The sequence below is a fragment of the Phyllopteryx taeniolatus genome, chromosome 8 (genome assembly GCF_024500385.1).
Source record: "Phyllopteryx taeniolatus isolate TA_2022b chromosome 8, UOR_Ptae_1.2, whole genome shotgun sequence".
Taxonomy (NCBI): domain Eukaryota; kingdom Metazoa; phylum Chordata; class Actinopteri; order Syngnathiformes; family Syngnathidae; genus Phyllopteryx; species Phyllopteryx taeniolatus.
In genome coordinates, this window is record NC_084509.1 from 14,757,288 (window position 1) to 14,778,669 (window position 21,382).

Here is a 21,382-nt window from a genome sequence, read left to right on the forward strand (position 1 = left end):
GAGAACAAATTCGCATTGTGTGTTTGGATTGCAATGACATGATGTGATCAAGGCTCAATTCTAATCTATGGGGAAAGATTTGTCTCAAAATTATTCACACAATTTATCCGCGATTTACACATTTTTCGGATCCACAAATATAGCTGTGATCTACACACGCTTTTTAAATCCACAAATATGTCCACGAGTTACACGTGTATTTTAATGTTGTGTGTGCATTTATCATGACTTATCATTTGTAAATATTCAATTCTGCTTGTGAATTGTTGAAGGTGCATTTATGTTTGAGACAAACGTAACGCAGTTTTCAAGATATTCACACACGCAGACAAATTGAGAATATTCACACGCGTGTGAAAGCCCGTCCCTCCATCCGCTAGGTGGCAGTGTTGCGGATATATTTGTGTAAATAATTTTTAGACAAATCTCTCCCCACACTAATCTGACTTTGGCATGTCGGCTGACAAATGGGATCTCTCAGCATCCGCATTTCCAAAGTTTTAGATAATTTCAGAGGAACACTGCCAAAAGATGTGGAATTTAGTAGAATTTACTCAAAGATTTGCAGAACAGGAGCAGTGTCACGTGACATAAATGGCAAAATATGTCCAAAATATTACAAAGTAGCAAAAAAGCATCTACTGCATGTAGAACACCAGCAGCAAATGTCTAAGCTGTGGGTTTAAAGACCTTACTGCTGTGTATTGATTAATATTAATTAATTTACACAGAGAGATTAGGAGGATGAATTAAAAACAGCAACAGAAATACAGCAGGGGGGAGACAATAATCATATATATCCTATATATTGTAGCAATGCATGTCATAACAATAAAAAAAAGCAGTGTAAGTTTTCTTACAGAGGTATTAGCCATTACTAATATAATCAGACTCTCTGTACGTCTTATAAAATACTGTAAAGACCAAAAAAAAACAAAAACAGAAAAACTACAGCTAATAAAAAAAGCTGAGTAGCCGTGACAGCAGTAGGATAGTGTGTTGCACTTCATTGTCTCTATTTATAAAGGGTCCACATCACAGAGGCACTACATGGTACGAATAAGAGGCCAGGTTCACATGAAGTGCAGCCGCTTTTTACATGACCTTAGACATTTGATTTGTAACTCGTGTTACTACTGAGGGCACTTGAGTTTAGCACAGGAAGGTAATAAACTGACATTTTTGGCTCTCCACAGGAAAACGGGTGGGACTGGGGGCCGGGGGGGTTGTTGGGCGGTTCGGTTGGTTGATCTTTATCGTCCATCACGGTTCTTCAGTATCTGGCAAAGCACAACACATTTCTTTAGTCAACAAACAACTCATAGTTGCATTTTATATATTGCAATAGTTAATCAACACATGAACATGTACGGCGGAGAAGTGCATAATTTAGTCACGATTTAATCTAGATAACAGGCTTCCTGGACACGATTATGTACGTGTCGACAATGACATTCAACTTTGACATTTAACACTTCATTGATACGCACATTTGTGAAGTGTTTCCCATTTCTTGTGAGTGTTATCGCTTATCTCAATTAATACAATATGTAGTATGCCTTTACAACTCATGTTTAGCTTGGTTGAGGTATTCATTTCACAATACGTTATGTAAAAAATATGTAAAAATATGTGCATTATTTAGTATTGGTAAAAAAGTTTCCACAACTCTGTTCAATTGCCAGGTTTTTGTGATATCAACAAATGAGATCAAGATAGATCGTTTCAAAACGTTTGCCACCATTAATGTGATCTATAACCTGTACAACTCAACTGGAAAAAAATAAAATCTGTTTGAGAGGGGAAATTTAATGTGGTGGCAGAAGTGTGCACACCCTTGTATCACTGGGAGGTGATTGTGTTCAGAATTAAATGGGAGTCAGCACACACCTGCCACCATTTACAGTTCCTCTGATTAATCCCAAATAAAGTTCAGATGTTCCAGTAGGCTGTAAGTGTAGGTGTGTGCTGACTCACATTTAACATGTTTGATTTATCTTCGTCTCATTTTTTATTAAAAAAAACAAAACAGGGGTGTGTAGACTTTTGACATCCACTGTAATACCTCCCTGACAGTGGAAAAAACTAAGCATTATTATCTTGGTAACACCAACTTTTGTATTCATTCCACCACGTTGTGCAGGTGAGGATGAATTGCTACAAATGAAGGATTTTGGTTTTGGACATCAATTCCAAAGATGGCAAGAGTGAGGATGCGACACGAAAAGCTCTAAAGACATGAGACTAGTCGGTAGAGAACTACAAAACAATTATTTGCATGATGTTAATAGTGTAATTATGGAAATTTGCCATAGTCACTGCATGTCATTTGAGAAATGGCATTCAAAACTATGCACTTCTCTAATGATGCATACATTTGAATATGAGAAACGAGTCGCTCTTTGTCACAAGGAATGTGGCTAATAACAATGTAACCTTTGTTGGATTGGTGAGAATTTAATTTTACATTTTTAAACAAATATGATAATGGCCTAATCAGTATTTTTTGCCACAGTTTAAAAATAAATTGAGGCTCCCTTGGAAAATAATGAGAAAATGGAGGCTATTCTTGATGGAAAGGTCATTTTCTCTTTACCATAGAAACTTAAGCAAGAGAGATCAACTGCTATGCAGCGCTATGTAATTTGTTCATCTAACCTGCTTTTATCATCCGCCCATCTATTTTCTATACTGTTCATCATATTCAGGATGACAATAGAGGGTAGAGCCTATCCCAGGAGAGGACACCTTGGTTACCATGTCATGAGCCTGTGATAGTGCCTGGTCTCTTTTGAGTTTGTGGATCTCGTCCGTTTTACCACTGCCTCACAACACAATGTGCATGGGTGCCAGACGGCAAGACCAGTTGCCCAAATAACACAAAAGACATTGCACTTTAGGGAAGATGTATATTTTCAAGTTGTGGGCATAGCTTCATGGCCAATTGCACGCTATACATGTACGGGTAAAACTAGCCCAAGTTATTTATGAACAAGGAAGTGCAATTCCACCGAATGGCCACTGCATGGAATAAGGGCACTTGGTTTTTATATAGTGGGGTACACACTCCAGCCCCATGATGTCACTGGGATAGTTTTTAGCCCCACCCACAAATTCCGGAAAGTTTAGAGGGTGAAACAGCGTTTTAAGCCATATCACAACAATTCAGTACTATACAGTTATCAATCTTTGCACAAGTTTTCAGCACTTTATCTTCAAACATTGAATGTATTTAGAAAGTAAACGTGAAAATGAGCTTGCTTGCACTTTAAATAGTTTGGATGTTGCTAAAGAAAACTGCTGATTGTTATCGTATGAAATTGTTTGAAGGTTTTTAGTTTGTTAGTTAATGCTGTTTTGCTTGTTGCCTGTCCTGACCAGGGAACTCTTGTAAAAGAGATTTTTAATCTCAATGAGGTTTTCCCGGATAAATAAAGCTTAAATGAAAGAATGAAAAATCACTTACACTGGTCAACAAGCCATAGAAATAGCCGCAAAAGCTCAGATATTTATATATATCACGCCACACCTTCTAAAGTTGAAGCTTGTGATTTGCTCTCTCTGGTCATGTGGCATTCTGCCCTTTTCTCAATCACATTTTTCCAAATATGACCTTGAAGCGCCAACTTACTTTGAGAGTTTGAAAAAGGTTAGACTCATAGTTACAGTTAGAGAAGGCTGAGAAGTGCATTAGAAACAAGGGACATTAGTGCAATGGGTAAAACTTGTATTTGTAGTTTTGATTTGAAATATATCCTTTCCAGTCCTGGAACATTTCTGACACACCTCGTACAGTAATTGATTAAGTATCCAAGTCCGGAAGTATAGGTCGGTAGGTATGTGAAGTAAGGAGAAAAGTAAGTTGACAAGGAGTTGATTTTAATTCATACAAGTACAAGCATTTATTCTTCGTGTTTTTCTTGTAAACATCCATCCATCCATTTTCTGAGCCGCTTCTCCTCACTAGGATCGCGGGCGTGCTGGAGCCTATCCCAGCTATCATCGGGCAGGACGCGGGGTACACCCTGAACTGGTCGCCAGCCAATCGCAGGGCACATAGAAACAAACAACCATTCGCACTCACATTCACATCTAGGGGCAATTTAGAGTTGTCAATTAACCTACCACGCACGTTTTTGGGATGTGGGAGGAAACCGGAGTGTCCAGAGAAAACCCACGCAGGCACGGGGAGAACATGCAAACTCCACACAGGCGGGGCTGGGGATTGAACCCCGGTCCTCAGAACTGTGAGGCAGATGTGCTAACCAGTCGTACACCGTGCCGTTCTTGTAAACAAACTTTGTGAATGATATGCCCTTCTTCCTTTGTATCTTTGCTATTCCAGGAAACAAGAAATACATTGTGCAGTAAATTGTCTGTGTGTCACCGCAAGCGTCTGGCACAAGCCTTAATTGTCAACAAAAACAGTGAGACTCGCGTCTGTGTGCCGCGATTGTTCCATCGCAGACATAAATTGCCTGTTTAAATGCCGTCAGTCTGGATCGACGGGCCTCGTCAACACAATGGCCAACAGCAGGGAGCTAACTACATGGGTGCCTTTGGGTCTTTGTCAGCGCTGACAAGGTGATGCAAAAGCTTGGTCTCTGATGGAGCTGCATTGGTAAGACGGAGGTTCCAATGGAAAAAGGGAGCATTCACTAGAGATCTATTCGGCACTGTCAGACTGCATATTGTGAAAAGATAGATTATTATTACATGAGGTTTACAAACAGATGCGGTGTGGACTCAATTACTGCTCTGTCCATCTGTCTGACTGCTTTCTCCTCAGCTCCGTCCTGTTCTCTCTCGTCTCTTTGATTGCTTGCAAGTTCCTCACAAAGTTTTTGCAATGACTAATGTTGTCTGCAGAAAGTCAGGCAACACAGACAACAGTGCCATTGCATGTTGCGATAACTTCTATGAGATGTGGGATACAACCACATAGTGCCATCCAGCCATCCATTTTCAATACCACTTTCAATAATTTACTTTGGAGATCTCAATCTATATGTGTAGATGTATATTGGTATGACAATTAAACTCCTTGAATCCATGAATCCTTGAAAGATACCAGAATTTCCTACGGGCTCAATTAAGTCTAAAATTCTACATACTTCCCTACGTTGACTTGTGTGTGCATTTAACAGTTATAGGGGCTACTTTTAAACTGAAAATAGAGGAATGGTGTTAAGTTACAGGCATGTGTGAAGGACTCACAACCAAAACAATTTTATCTCCGACCAAGGACACATTTCCTGCTTCACGAATGTGTCTAGTGGAGACATACATACTTCCCCACAGTGTGACACAAGGCGAGTGTGGCGAACGACCCCAGTGCAAAACACCAAACCACGGAAAAAATTGCCAAGGATTTAAAAAATGTATTTAAGATCAACTGTGACAGGTCAATTCAAAGCCAGGATACAGAACAGTTCACAGTCGAGAGGGTCAAGTTTTGAAGATGGGAAATTTGTCTTGGGCCTAAGTGCAATGTTTTGTAAACCACATATAGCAGGTCAAGCAATTCACAGGTTTCACTGTTGTCTTAATCCACGATTCACAGAGACCAGAAAAAAGGAAACTCCCTTTTCCCCTTGATCAGGCAGAACTCGCGGTCGTGGACATAAAGCGGATTGGATTCATGGGGTAGCAATGTTTCCTCTTGCACAGATGACTTGTCGGACACTGACACTGATTGCATAATCAACAAAGCAGAGTGTGAATCACTGTGGCTAGTAGAATGGATTGGCTGGGGGGGCTTTAACCTACAACAATTTACACAACTGTAAATTACTACTTATTATTACTGATTAACTGACTACTAAAGAATGGAAAATGTATGAATAAACTTTTTCCAGTGAAATAAAAGAGTCTACTTTTGGTGGGTTCGGTGCTTACACAGTATTGTCACAGAACACAATATTATATGGGTTCTGAATGATCGGTCAAAATGCTGTAAAACGGCTCGCAATATGGGGAACTCTGCCTTGAAAATGGCTTGTAGTGAATGAGTTAATTGCTTTATAAAGTGACATTGCCAACTACTGGCCTGGCATAAAAACTACAGCTTTATCACTCTGAAAATGGGGATTATTTTCACAAGATGGCCTTCTCTACTCAGACCTTCCTGTAACCCAACTTGATTGGCACCATTTAAGCACTGAAGTTGTTGCTCCCCTTCCACTCACTGCTGACCCTGTTTGCCATTCATCCCAATGACACTCACCCTGTGTCCTGGACCAGCTCGTCAGACTTGGAGATCTTGCGGTAGCAGTAAACCATCTCTACCAACAGCCAGAAGGTCAAGAAGACCAGCAGCAAGTACATCATGATCTTCGAGTAGAGGGCTGTGGTGTCCGGGCTGACTGTGGGGGCACAGACAGCAGCGAGAAACATTTTTTATTCAGTACATTTTGGTTTCTTTCGTGTGGTGAATAAAGCAATACTGTTTATTCACAGGTTTAAGAAGGTTGTGTGCTACCAACAAAAGAAAATCAGGCATTATAAAGAAGACCACTATTACTATTAATAGGATGAATCCAAATGCTTATGAGATGCATCAGAGCATCACATCTAGCTACTGATTGGCACTTCGCATTGGCATTTCTTTGTTTTCAATATATAAACTACATTCACTCGCTAATTTAAGGATGACGCGCTGTGGCGACCCCTAACGGGACAAGCCGAAAGGAAAAGAAGAAGATTCCCTCGCTAATTTATGAGGTACACCTGCACAATGTAATGAAAATCAATACAAGGGATGTATGAAAAATTCTGCTGTTACAAAGATTTAGTTAAGAATTATTCATTTTCAAGAGCTGAATTTTTCAACAAGTCTTGTATGACTTGTGCTCCAAGCAATACAGCCTGTGAAGTTACTTGTGGAGATTTTGATCATTTTAATTAAAGATTCACAATTTTTCATTATCTTTATGGTATAAATTAATTGAATGAAAAAATCTCCACAAGTTAGCTTCGAAACGGTGCAATAAGATGAATTGTTTCAAATTACAGTAACTTGCAGGGTGGCCTGTAGTCTAGATTTAAACTTTATATAAGACTTAGTGTTAAGCACCAATGTAAAACACATAACTGCTTGGCTTTGTCTCATTAAATCACCTTTTTATTCATATTTAAATTGTGAATAAAGGTGTAAGGTGGAACAAAGTACACACTCACATGAATACACACATTCACAGCGGGCTATATAATCCATTTGACAACAATGAACATCATTACTGTAACATAATACTGCTCTATCATGGGGCTGGGGGTGGGTGACTCTTTGTGACATTTGATAGCACAAAAGTGGCATGTGAAATAAAAACCCTCTTAGAGGGGGGAAGAAAAAATACATCTATTCTCTGCAGGCATAACAAACAACATTTCCCTCTATTGTTATGCATAGATTAATTACTTACAGTACATACTAAACATAAGTAATGGAGTCTTGTGTCGTGACAGAAAATAGGTCAAAATCTATTATGTGCCTAGGCACAACAAACACATTTGCGCCTATCTTTATATCTTACAGTTCATAATAAACATAAGCAATGGAGGGAGTTGTCATAATGGAAAATAGGTAAAAATATTCATCAGACACATTATTAGGTACCTGTGTACAAGCAAATGAGATCCAAGACAAGAGCTATATGAGAAATTCTGCATTTACAAAGATAATAATGCTCAGATAATGACGCTCAGTAGAATATTCTTAGAGCGATAACCAACACATTGAATGGAATTAAATAATTAGGGATATAGTTTTCACGTTGGACCTGATTCGGTTGAGCAGATACACTGAATGTTATAACGAGTGTATGCAATGTGAATGTACTGTATGGTCCATTGGAAGCATTCAAATGCAGAAAGCTGAATCCATTACCCCATGTGAAAAGAAAGCAGACAAGGGGCAGACAAGACAAAACAAAACACACAATTAATCCTTCTGTTGTCGACAAGAAGAAGAGAAGGACATGTGCATTATTAGAATCAGACCAACATACTAATGCTTCTTGAATCAATTAATTTGAAATATTTTGTAATGTAATGTGTTGGATTAGCAACATGTATAACACAAGGGTAGCGCTTTACTCACAAAATCCAGATTTGTGTTGATTTGTTAATTTGTTTGGCCTTTGGATGATTGTATTTAGCTGAATAAAAAAGTAAAATAGGTTCCACATTGACTAATGGACAGAAATGGTATTACCAAATACGAGTACAAAGGCGAGAGTTATAATCAGTGTCAATTATCTTTAGATTTTTGCAATTCACAGTCCACCCTGGGCCCGAACCCTTTCCTAGTCGGATGTAAAAGAAATTCTGACTTCCAAATGTTCTGGAACATACCATTAAGGGGGCAGCCGTGGCCCAATGGTTAAGATCATCGCCTGCCACCGTGGGGGACCTAGGTTCAAAACCCCGACTGGACCATCCGCCAACATCCCCCGGACTCACGGCTGTGGTGTCCTTGAGCAAGACACTGATACCCCGAAATGCTCCCCGGGCGCTTCAGCTGCCCCCTGCTCCAGTGTGTTCCACTAACATGTGTATGTGTTCACTGTGATGGGTTAAATGCAGAGAACAAATTTCGTGTGCACGCATGCATGTTCATGACAATAAAAGATGATTGTTCTTGTATTGTTCTTCTAGGGTCGCGGGCGTGACAGAGCCTATCCCAGCTATCATCGGGCAAGAGGCGGGGTACACCCTGAACTGGTTGCCAGCCAATCACAGGGCACATACAAACAACCAACCATTCACACTCACGTTCACACCTACGGGCAATTCAGAGTCTTCAATTAACAAACAACATTTCGTGATTGTCAGGGAAGGAGCAGCTTGTCCTGGCTGCTGTAGCTATATCATTATAAAAGGGAGTGTGTGGATATTTGAGAAGTTGTTGGCAATGATCGGCTAATTTATTGACTGCACTTCTGCATTTTGGCAACAAAGACTCTCCACGCTTCACTTTTTAGACACAGACACACACATTTGAAATTATAAATATAACTAAGTATTAAGGGTGAAACGATTCGTTTAAGCAATGATTTGATTTGTATCACGATTCATGGTTATGGTTTGATTCAAGGACAATATTGGTTAATTTAGAATGATACGATCCGAAACAATTCAGTGGGTGAAAATTGATTCAGTAACTTTTCAGCAAAACAATTATATATATATATATATATAAAGAAATGCCTGCATACTGGACAGTGCAGGTGAAATTTCTAAGATTCTTGTTGTTTTTTGTAAGGAAATCTGGTTAAAACTCATTATGTCAAAAAATATAAACATTTTCCTGACGTCCTTTTCTTTTATGCGTCTTATTGTGTATCGTACTATATGTGTTTTCTAATGGACTATGAGTCTGCTTAATAAAAGCTGATTGAGTGATTGATTGTATTGTGCTGCAATAAAACAAATGAAAACAGCAACTTACTGTTATGTATATTATGTCAGCTATGATTTTTGGGCCAATTTATTTTTGAGTTGTTTAATTGGTATTGGAATTATGAGGGGGTCCTTGGAAAAATGTCTCCACTGTAAGGAGCTAGCTAGAATTCTTAACAGTTAAATAGTAATAGCTAGAAACAAAGCACTGTGAGGTTTTCATGAGGAAAATCTTTTAGGAATAGTGTTAATAATAAATAGGTAAATAAATGCACAAAGCTGTTCTTTGTAGCCTGAAACGGTGTGTAGTTGTTTACGTTGCCGCTGGTTCTCCTCTTGTACGCCTGAGTTTCCCCTCCTTGTACTCTGCTATCGTTGTTAATGGCTAGCTAGCGAGCTAAGCTAAGCTAACCAACTATTATAAAGCCTGTTATGCGTAAATCCAATGCGTTATATCCGAGTATCGATACAATCGATTGATTACCCTTTAAAACGATTTAAAATGGATAATTTGCGTCTGGAAGGCTAACTTGCCGAGCACAGATCGATCTAGTTGGATCGTAAGAATATAAATCAATACATAAAAGAATGAATGAATCGCTACACCACTATGAAGTATTATTGTAAAACACAATATACATACTGTATTTGAGGGGCTTGGTGGCGGCTGGCTGGATTTCGCGTCATACCCAGAAACGTAATATTTGTTGTGAAAGCACATGTGATACGACATGCCATTTTTTTACTGGCCGTTATAACTGTGTCATTGTGAAATTCAAATTTCGCAGCAAAACTAGTTGCTGACGATTGGCCACACATTGCGCGACAGATGAGAGGCATTTGGTCATGTCACTCAGTCTGCGGCAGGCCTTAGAGTGACGGTGACTTAAATCAGCTATATCCCAGTGTGAGATTTGACTAACGTATATCTTGGGACTGCTGACAGTCATTTTATCGCCTTGCCGACAGATTAAAGCGACAGCTGCATAATCCTAAAATCTGAACACCAGTTCTGAAATAAACCCACTAATCAGATTTTTGGGAGAAAGTGTTGAACGACAAACCGCACCTTCCTCTATCACCTTCAGTGTGATGTTCTTCAAGATGTAAGCTGACGGAGTGAAGGAGTCAAACTCAAACTCGCGAAGCACACGGCACTCGTAGACGCCGCTGTCATTGTAGGTGACGTTCACGATGCTGATGGAGAGGTCTTGCAGGTCCTGGCTACCGTTCCACACCAGGCGGCCCTTGAATGGTCCATCCATCTCCATAGGTAAATCACCCTCGTACTTGTATATCTAGGAGAGAGAGAGAGAGAGAGAGTGAGAGAGAGGTGAGCTTCTCTTGTTTTATGACCATCATTTTTAACAAACAATATTGTGGGAGCAACCTACAAGGGTTTTGTCAGGTGTGATGCCTTGTTCCACCTTGGTCATGTAGTACCAGTCCACATACGTCTTGGCTTTCACTTCCTCACGTTTCATACAAGAGATACACGTCAACTTCATCATCTTTCCCAGAACCGCCTCCGTCCCCGAGGGAACGTCCACGCATACTGGCTGGCTCAGGTGCGCTGGAATAGGAAATGAGTAGACTTTACACCGATCTGATCGGCTTGATCGGTATCGGCCGATAAGTAGCATTTTATGCTGATCGGCTTTAATGCCATAATTCGCTTCGCAAAAGACATTTACTCCGCGTCGCCAGGGAGTAGAGTATATTTTGAATCCAAAAGCTGGTTTATTTTTAGCCTTCTCACGTGTCTTTTGACATAGTACTGTAAATCTCTGACAACCAATAAAGTTATTTAAAATAAAAACATGTAGGCGGTGTGGGACAGACAACACGTAATGCGTTGATCAGACTACAAGACAAATTTGGTCTCTCACAATTGGTCTCTCAGACTACTGCAATAAAACTTTGCATTCCAACCCCACCGCATCCAGTCTTTTACAATCAATGGGCTTTATTTTGTCAACTCAAACACGACCGAAAACACTCGTTACCATGGCGACGCCAACAACAATGGCTTGCGCCGTGTGTATTATACGAATAAAATGGGAAAAAACGTGTGGTGGTGGTCACCGGTACTCGGGAGAGGACTTTAATTCAAGGATTGGTTGAGGTATGCTCACGTACTTTTAATACGATACCGCTCGCAAGTAGGCAACAAAACGTTACGTAGACTAACAAGCTTGTGCTAGCGCTAACGGTTGTACGTAAACATGCCGGCGTTATGTCGAATCATGCGCTAAAGTTTCGGTGTGTGTGTGAAGTAATAAAGTAACAATAAAGTAATTTAATTACAGTAAGTTAGTTGTAATGTTGGTTTGACCTGACTGATTAGAATACACGAGCTGACTAGAGCATTGATTTCCAACCTTTATGGAGCCAAGGAATATATTTTACAATTTGAAAAAGTTAGTCATGTTGTAATGTTGGTTTGACCTGACTGATTAGAATATATGACCTGAATAGAAAATACTTTTGAAGATAGTCAGTACACAAGTATATACAGTAAATGAAAAAGTCATTTAAATAGACACATTGCTCCGTCTTGCGATCGGATCGGTGATCGGTTATCGTTTTTTTTAACTCGGTGATTGGGCCCAAAAATCGTGTAAAGCCTAGTAGAAATGAGCGCACAAATAGATTCGGAAAGTAAACAGAAATAAATCACAACTCAACAGTCTTGTGATAAACACTACCAAGCAGCAAGGGACGGGCTGGGGTGTTACTAGCATGAATAAAACTAAATAAAAGACAAATTACTGACGGCACACATCATTTGTGTTTTACCATTAAAATCAAATCAAAATAAAACAACATAATATTCAGACAATGCACAGTTGTGATTTACAACCCCAATTCCAATGAAGTTGGGATGTTGTGTTAAACATCATCCATCCATCCATCCATTTTCTGAGCCTCTTCTCCTCATAAGGGTCGCGGGCGTGCTGGAGCCAATCCCAGCTATCATCGGGCAGTAGGCGGGGTACACCCTGAACTGGTTGCCAGCCAATCGAAGGGCACACATAAACAAACAACCATTCTCACTCACATTCACACCTAGGGGCAATTTAGAGACTTCAATCAACCTACCACGCATGTTTTTGGGAATGTGGGAGGAAACCGGAGTGAACATGATTTGCAAATCATTGTATTCTGTTTATATTTATATTCAACATAATGTCCCAACTTAATTGGAATTGGGGTTGTACTAGCCATCCATTCATTTACTGTATTTTCTATTGCGCTTGTCATTAGGGAGTTAGAAAACTGGAGACTCAGGGCCTGAAATAATCAACATTTTTGCATAGCAATTGTTGCTATGCAAAATTAGATTTGTATAGCAATTGCAGAGATTGTGTAGCAATTTTTTGACACACTCTATCCAAACTGACTCTGGGCGAGACACGGGGTACACCCTGAACTGGTCGCCAGAAACAACCATTCACAATCACATTCACACCTACGGACAATTCCGATTCTTCGATTAATCCACCATGGATGTTTTTGGGATGTGGGAGAAAACCGGAGTACCCGGCGAAAACCCACACAGGCACAGGGAGAACGTGCAAACTTCCCACTGGGAAGGACGGATTTGAACCCACGTCCTCAGAACTGTGAGGCAGATGTCCTAACCACTGTACCTCGTGTTTGAACTCACCACTGATAAAAAAAATAACAAAAACCATACAGATTTAGAGTTGGGGACACTACTCCTGACTTTTGAGGTTATCTAAGAAAGTAAGTAAGAAAATACATAAGAAGAAGTAAGAAAGTAAGAAAATAAGTAAGAACGTAAGTAAGAAGAAGGACGAACATAAATATAACACCTTGAGCCTGAACAACTGGCTCTCTATCTTTGGGAGACGACGCACACTGATGGTGTTGTATACTGTATGTCCTTCCACCTCGTGCGAAACATATAATAGTGCCATACAACACACCACCGAGTGAATTTACTTATCTGATCTTTCTTGCTGTTAGAGGCACGGTTTAAAGACCGTCCAATAGTGATTTTGTAGATTTCGGCTAATGTGGCAGGATTATCCAAATCTACTGTCTTCTTGTGTACCCCAGCGCAGTTGTGCTCGTCAACATTAGCTTTTTTAGACCACTGCCTGTAACACCTTCCACAAACCTTCCACTTTGGCGAGTAATTTCGGCAATATTTAATTACGTTTGTGTGCTGGCGACAAAGGGAACAATGTATCTCATCTACAGCACTATGTTTGACCGTAAAACGAAGCCACATGTTGCTTTTCGCCCAGTTTTCAACAGTTCGTGAGCTTGGCATGTCGCATTCTATCATCTGACCTGCTTTTACGTCACATTTGGCAATGCGATACCAGATGTTTTGGACCCTGAGACTATCCCAGGCCGAGTGGCGATGTACAACCTGGACTGGCCGCCTGTCAATCACATGTAGCATGTAGACAAACAACTATTCACACATTTGGGAAATTAGAGTCTAAAATGAACCAATAATGGTTTTTCAAGGTGGACATTCTAACCACTATATCACTCTGCTGCCTTGTGACTTAGTAATAAAATGAAGTAAAATAAAATAACAACAACAAACAACATCAATTTCTCATGATTTACTATTGAAATGAAAGAACACATCCCTAGAAGAACACATAAACTACTCATGATTTACTACTGAAATAAAACAATAAATTACACAAACATGAAGTATTTATGATTTACCAATAAAATAAAGTAAAATAAAGGTCCAGTCTGGCCTATGTCCGATCCTTGTAGCCCTAGAGTCTACACTGAATCCAATTTAGAGCAAATGGCAAAGCTCAGCGAGCATTAAAGTGACATCGACTCAATTTTACAGCTCTGTGAGCACTGGGAAAGGGCTTGACTCTCTGAACTTCATCACAAATCCAAGCTCATCCAGGCCAGTAAGCACTAATGATGACTTGTGCCCATTAGTATTTGCTTTAAGGGGGAGGACAATAGAGTAAGAGGTGTAGGAGAAGAAGAAGAAAAAAATGTGATGGCAAAATTACAGGAGACAGAATAAAGTCAAAAGTATGTATTGCAAACAATAAAAGGGATTATAAAGACAAAGACGGATGTTTTCTCAAGCGAAATGTGGCAGCAGCAGCCTTTGCGAGTTGGCCACATGGATGTCTCTTGTGTGACTGGGCACAGTTCTTTTATATAACCCAAAGCTCCCCCAAAGGTAGACTGTGACAACATTGATTCCATCATTTCTCGTGCAGCCACATAGGGAATGAGTGCAAAGCAGCACAGAAAGTGGTGGAAATCAGACTTGAAATATGAATGGATTAGTTCGAAGCTTGGTTACACAATCTCTCAATAAAACGCTCACAAAAGTGAGAATTATTCCATTGTAATTGTAATTGGTTAGATCATGGAAGATCTATGTTGCATATTTTCACCTATGGAGTGGGCTCAAAGGCCAAACAGTTCCCCAATGAAAATATTGGATTTTTTCTTTTCTTTCCTTTCCTTAATTTCTTTATGATATGTATCTTAATGACGAGGGAAGTACGTAAATGGAGAAGGTGGGTATCGATGAGCTTGCTGCTATGGTCTGAGCCCCTATTAAGAGCTGAGTGCATCATGACGCATTCAATACCGATGGGCTTTTTGTCTGATGTTTGCTAATGGTCACACAGTTGAGAATTAAAAATGATACACATGAGGGCGTGAACATCATCCTCTGTTTAGAGACTGGTTGTTCTAATGTTGATGTCTTCATTTGCTCTTCTTTGACCAGATTTTGGACAATATTGTGGAAAGTATTGCGATAATATCATTATAAAAAAGTACGGTACCTGAAGGTTACAAAACAAGTATGTCCTTGCACTTACAAAATGCAACCATCTATCCATCTATCCATTTTCTGAGCCGCTTCTCCTCACAAGGGTCGCGGGCGTGCTGGAGCCAATCCCAGCTATCATCGGGCAGTAGGCGGGGTACACCCTGAACTGGTTGCCAGTCAATCGCAGGGCACATACAAACAAACAACCATTCACACTCACATTCACACCTACGGGGAATTTAGAGTTGTCAATGAACCTACCATGCATGTTTTGGGGATGTGGGAGGAAACCGGAGTGCCCGGAGAAAACCCACACAGGCACGGGGAGAACATGCAAACTCCACACAGGCGGGGCCGGTGAACCCGGGTCCTCAGAACTGTGAGGCTGACGCTCTAACCAGTCGGCCACCGTGCCGCCTGACACTGTCAGGAGTGGGATTACAAAATGCATTTTATGTTAATTATAACTATATAATGTTCATGTTCTAGTGCGAGGATTAAAAAAGGACACCTTGTTCCTGCCTCTCTCTGATATTGTATTATCACTTTGCTGAGAGACTTAGCAAGACATCTGTGGTTGGGGGGCAGTTTCATAAGGCAGGTGTTCACTGCCTGTTCATGTGCACATATATGATCTCAACTAAGGAGAAATAAAAGACACTTCTGAGAGACATTAGGTGTACAGTGGGTACAGAAAGTATTCAGACCCATTACATTTTTCACTCTTTTTGATATTGCAGCCATTTGCTAAAATCATTTAAGTTCATTTTTTCCACATTAATGTACACACAGCACCCCATATTGACAGAGAAAAAACTGAATTGTTGACATTTTTGCAATGTATTAGAAAAGAAAAACTGAAATATCACACCCGTAAGTATTCAGACCCTTTGCTCAGTATTTAGTAGAGGCACCCCTTTAAGCTAATGCAGCCATGAGTCTTTTTTTTTGAATGATGCAACAAGTTTTTCACACCTGGATTTGGGGATCCTCTGCAATTCCTCCTTGCAGATCCTCTCCAGTTCTGTCAGGTTGGATGGTGAACGTTGGTGGGCAGCCATTTTCAGGTCATTCCAGGGATGCTCAATTGGGTTAAAGTCAGGGCTCTGTCTGGGCCATTCAAAAACAGTCACTAAGTTGTTCTGAAGCCACTCCTTCGGTATTTTAGCTGTGTGCTTAGGGTCATTGTCTTCTTTGAAGGTGAACCACCGGCCCAGTCTGAGGTTCTGAGCAATCTGGAGAAGGCTTTTGTCCAGGATATCCCTGTACTTGGCTGCATTCATCTTTTCTTCGATTGCAACCAGTCTCCCTGTCCCTGCAGCTGAAAAACAACCCCACAGCATGATGCTGCCACCACCGTCCTACACTGTTGGGACTGTATTGGACAGGTGATGAGCAGTGCCTGGTTTTCTCCACACATACCGCTTAGAATTAAGGCCAAAAAGTTCTATCTTGGTCTCATCAGACCAGAGAATCCTTCAGGTGTTGTTGTTTTTTAGCAAACTCCATGTGGGCTTTCATGTGTCTTGCACTGAGGAGAGGCTTCCGTCGGGCCACTCTGCCATAAAGCCCCGACTGGTGGAGGGCTGCAGTGATGGCTGACTTTCTAGAACTTTCTCCCATCTCCCGACTGCATCTCTGGAGCTCAGCCACAGTGATCTTTGGGTTCTTCTTTATCTCTTTCACCAAGGCTCTTCTCCGCCAATTGCTCCGTTTGGCCAGAGGGCCACCTCTAGGAAGGGTTCTGGTCGTCCCAAACGTCTTCCATTTAAGGATTATGGAGGCCACTGTGCTCTTAGGAACCTTAAGTGCAGCAGAATTTTTTTTTTGTAACCTTGGCCAGATCTGTGCCTTGCCACAATTCTGTCTCTGAGTTCTTCAGGCAGTTCCTTTTGACCTCATGGTTCTCATTTGCTCTGACGTGCACTGTGAGCTGTAAGGTCTTATATAGACAGCTGTGTGGCTTTCCTAATCAAGTCCGATCAGTATAATCAAACACAGCTGGACTCCAATGAAGGTGTAGAACCATCTCAAGGATGATCAGAAGAAATGGACAGCACCCGATTTAACAAAGAGTGAAAAATGTAAGGGGGTCTGAAAACTTTACGTACCCACTGTACCTAAACGGTCTCCTTTCCTGCAAGTTTTTATTAAATTGCGTCTCTCATTATTCTCAAAGTTCTTGTCCTGTTCTCTTGTCTACTGGAGGGTTACCAACTTTCCCTTGACAACTACGATTCTTCGGGTGGACCGTTCAAAGAGTGAAAATAAAATTCTGTAACTGCACTTGTATTCAGTCCATCACCATCTTCCTCGGCCCACGCGCACCACATTTAATCAGAACAGCCTTGTGACAAGCGCACATCAACGTAAACGTCATGTTGTTTATCAAGATGGAGGGTCATCACCTATTTGGTACAGTAGTTGGGATTGTTTCTATGCTTTGACTAAAACAACCGCTTGATAAAAACAAATTACAAGTAGTTAAAAAAAAGATCTCCATTGCATACGAGCGCCGGGTGGAAGCCACCATATTTACTTGCGTTACAATGACGTCACCATTTATTTACGTCAAGACAGAGCATGCGCAGAAAGAAAGCATCCTGGCACCAATCCGATTCAAGGTTTATATGATGAAAATTTACTTAGGATCAGTTTGGCAAAAGGAACATTCCAGCCCTGTGAAAACGAAATAAATTCCATTCCATTCCAGATTTGGCCTGTTTATTCCGAATTAGGTGTATATATGGTGCATTTTCATTTGGGTTGTGCTTCTAAACTGATTATATACGGAATGGAAGGCTCCATGTAAACCCTCCTAGTATTTAAGTACAGTTTTTTTCATTTTCCTATAATTGAGCACAGTGTTAATTTTCAATCTGTGTATAATGTTACAGTATCTTTCAATAAGATGAAATATACTTTTCAGGAATAAGACCTCTGTCTACGACTACTATGCTACTGTATTTTAATGTTGGTCATTATAGTGGTTCTTGGTGAAAAAAAGTTTGAAAACCACTTATATAAAGCAAGGAAATGAAAAACAGTAAGTATTATTATTATTATTATTTTTACAAAGGTATGTATAAAATGTTTGGTTGGGTTGTCTTTGTCGACTGACACTTCACACATGCAAACTGGGTGGTGGTTAAAGAAATAAAAAAAGGGTAAAATCAGTCTCTCCATCACTCTGCCTTGGTCTAATGACATGTAAGTAGCAATTTGATAAGTGGCAGCCATTTTTGTGGAATTTTCAATCTGGGGGGGGGGGGGGGTGGCTATAACTACTAATCTACACATTGACACAACTCATAGTGCATAATATTGACTTAGTGGTGTAGTTTTATACTTACCCAAACAAGCCAAAAAGACCACAGTTTGTCGATGAAGTCTGGTTGGGGTGTGCATATTTCGCTCTTTCTGTAGCTGCTGCTGGAGGTTGACTTCTTGGGGAGGAGAAAGTCACTCTTGCACACTTAATGAGGTCAGGAGTTGAGAGGCCCACTGGGGGGGCTTCAGGACCGAGGACAGCGCCTCGGTTCACGCCCGTCCTCGAGGCTGACAACCACAACCTTCTACTTGATGACAGGACGTCGAAAAATATAGAGCTTCGAAACGTGATTTGGAAGCCTGGCTGTGACTTTTTTTGTTTTTCTATGCGTTCTAGACGCCATACACATGGACTAACTCGAACTTCATCATTCCCCTCTTCTCGGCGACATAATGGCTTTAAATGTGCTCACCTGACGCGCTCATCCGGTCGACGTTGTCCCAAAAGCAAACAGCCGACGAGACCGGCGAGGGGGAAAAGGCGAGGGACCTGTGGATTCTCGCCGAGATTTGGACTCTTGTCAACAACACAACAACCACGCCACCTGTCTCTTGTCAGCCCTCGAAGAATAGCAACGACGCTTGGAAGTGTCCAAAGTCTAATCGAGCCATTAAAGGATGAATTGTGACATTTGCCTCTCTCGCTCTCTCTTTTGTTTTCCAGTCGTCAGTTGACAACACTGCTGCGCATGCGCACAGATCCCCGCCTCCTCTCTGAACAGGCACATTGCACACGCGCTGTGTGCGTTGCGTTTTCAAGTCAGCTGTTTGCATGAGCAGGCACAACGGTCACACAGCAGCAGGTTGGAATGCTTCGGCAAAATATTCGTAGAACCTCCCAAATAAAACTACATCAAGTGGACGCATTGCTAAAATAGGCTTTCTGTCTTTTTAGTGGCCGCCTGAGGAAAATAAAGTATATTTTAAAAGTCAATCAAAATGCTTGATTTGTATCTAGGTATTTGGACGCTCTGCATTCAGTTGCCAGCAGAGATGATTTCTTCTTCGTGACATTTCTCGAACTGTTAAAATAAAAATAACAAGTAATAATTGGGGGTCATTTTGAATGAAAGGCACTTCATTATGCTGAGAATCTTAGATTATCACTCAATCTCATGATACAATAAAACCTATCCTTTAAAACTAATTTGATAGCATAAACAATATTTATAGTTTAAGTATCACTAAACTGGGCCTGTTACAGAGTTGACAATGAATTAAATTACTCACCTTCATTTCCACCTTTCTCTTTCTGCAGCATGACTGATGCAATTTGAATAGTCCTTTAACGTATTGCGATAATTTTATCTATGTGCAAAATAAATGTTTCTTAAAAAACATTTTTGGTTTACATATTGAGTGCATTATGGACCGCAAAATTCACATCAGTGTTTTTCGGGGACAGATTGCTCATGAAGTATTTCTAAGACACTATTCAGGGAATTATGTCACACCTGCTGATTAGTGGATGTTTGAAGAACACAATTTACTGGTAAAAGTGCCCATTCAACTAGTCAATGTATAATCCATCTATTTTCCGTACCGCCGATCGTCACTAGGGTCGCGGGCGAGCTGTTGCCTATCCCAGCTGATTGCGGACGAGAGGCGGGGTACACCCTGAACTGGTCACCAGCCAATCGCAGGGCACATAGAAACAAACAACCATTCGCACTCACGTTCACACCTACGGGCAATTTAGAGTCTTCAATTAACCTACCACGCATTTTTGGTATATGGGAGGAAACTGGAGTGCCTGGGAAAAAAAACACACACAGGGACGGGTGAACATGCAAACTCCACACAGGCGAGGCCGGATTTGAACTTCCTCAGAACTGTGAGGTAGATATGCTAACCAGTCATCCACTGTGCAACCCTCAATCTATAATCTAATCTAGCTAGTGTGTGTAATAAGTGGTTAAATGATACTCAGTCTATTTTTAGCGATATTATTCACAATTATTTGCTAAAATGCATAATTTTGATCATATATATTTTAGTTTCCAATTTTATTGAGCATTTTGCATGTGTCCCTGAAATTGTTGTCCACCCTGTCATTATGGGGCAACTCCCATTTTAAGGCACCCTCCAATATTTGCATTGAACTACAAGCATTTTGTCTTTCTTCAATGGAGGCCAAAACAGAGGTTACTTGCAGCATAAATATTTACACTTTCCTTTCATAATTTTCATTTAATGTGAGTCGTTGGATGTTGTCAAGCTTAAAATGTCCAATCTGTCATAGTGAAATATCAGTCGTTCAGAAATTTGAAATATATTTGTTAAATAGTTCAGTCAGCTTGCTATCTGAATCATGTTGCTAAGTGAAGGTCTATCATGTAATTATTAAATGCTAGCATTAGCCAAAAATATCCACCCTGTCAGCAAGCTCACATATTTTGCTGTTTCTGTGTACAGTATCTGCCCTGCGATTGGCTGGCAACCAGTTCAGGGTGTACCCCGCCTCCTGCCCGATGATAGCTGGGATAGGCTCCAGCACGCCCGCGACCCTAATGAGGAGAAGCGGCTCAGAAAATGGATGGATGTACAGTATCTGCTTGCAGTAAATTCATTAAAACAAAGTGTGTGAGCTTGACCAATATGCATTCTTAACAGCATAACATCTACTTAATACAATGAATATGAAGTTGAATGGAAAATATCAACTCATTTTGGTGAAAAGTGGAAGTCTCAAGGATGATAGTGTCTCAGCTCCTGCAGGAAGGACAACAGATTCAAGCTGTACGTGAGTACAAAAAAATATATACAATGCTGGTAAGTGTAACTTTTACAAGCGAATGAAACTCAACTATCTTGTATGCATCCATTTTCCAATATAAAGCACAT

The 21,382-nt window shown here is 40.5% G+C and overlaps 1 protein-coding gene across 5 annotated transcripts; it reads right to left on the reverse strand.

Moving 5' to 3' along the window:
• Nucleotides 1–534: 534 nt before the first annotated feature.
• Nucleotides 535–19,865, reverse strand: scn3b (sodium channel, voltage-gated, type III, beta). Of its 5 annotated transcripts, none has more exons than XM_061781119.1 (5): nt 18,952–19,865; nt 10,794–10,972; nt 10,469–10,697; nt 6,227–6,365; nt 535–1,280 (listed from the first exon to the last, which is right to left on the reverse strand). In XM_061781119.1, the coding sequence occupies exons 1-5, from the start codon at nt 18,962–18,964 to the stop codon at nt 1,274–1,276; spliced, it is 567 nt and encodes a 188-aa protein (XP_061637103.1). In that variant the 5' UTR covers nt 18,965–19,865; the 3' UTR covers nt 535–1,273. The 5 variants fall into 5 exon arrangements, with proteins under 5 accessions (XP_061637103.1, XP_061637102.1, XP_061637100.1 ...); XM_061781118.1 differs by having other exon boundaries at nt 18,562–19,865; XM_061781116.1 differs by lacking the exon at nt 18,952–19,865 and having other exon boundaries at nt 10,794–18,423.
• Between the last annotated feature and the right edge of the window lie 1,517 nt (nt 19,866–21,382).

Bases quoted from the DNA above. Each gene is read 5' to 3' on its own strand.
- scn3b (XM_061781116.1), bottom strand. From the start codon at position 11,042: ATGCTACTTATCGGCCGATACCGATCAAGCCGATCAGATCGGTGTAAA. The intron at 10,698-10,793 runs GTAGGTTGCTCC...TCTCTCTCCTAG, and splicing joins TCACACCTGACAAAACCCTT to ATATACAAGTACGAGGGTGA. The intron at 6,366-10,468 runs GTGCGGTTTGTC...GTGCCCCCACAG, and splicing joins ACTGAAGGTGATAGAGGAAG to TCAGCCCGGACACCACAGCC.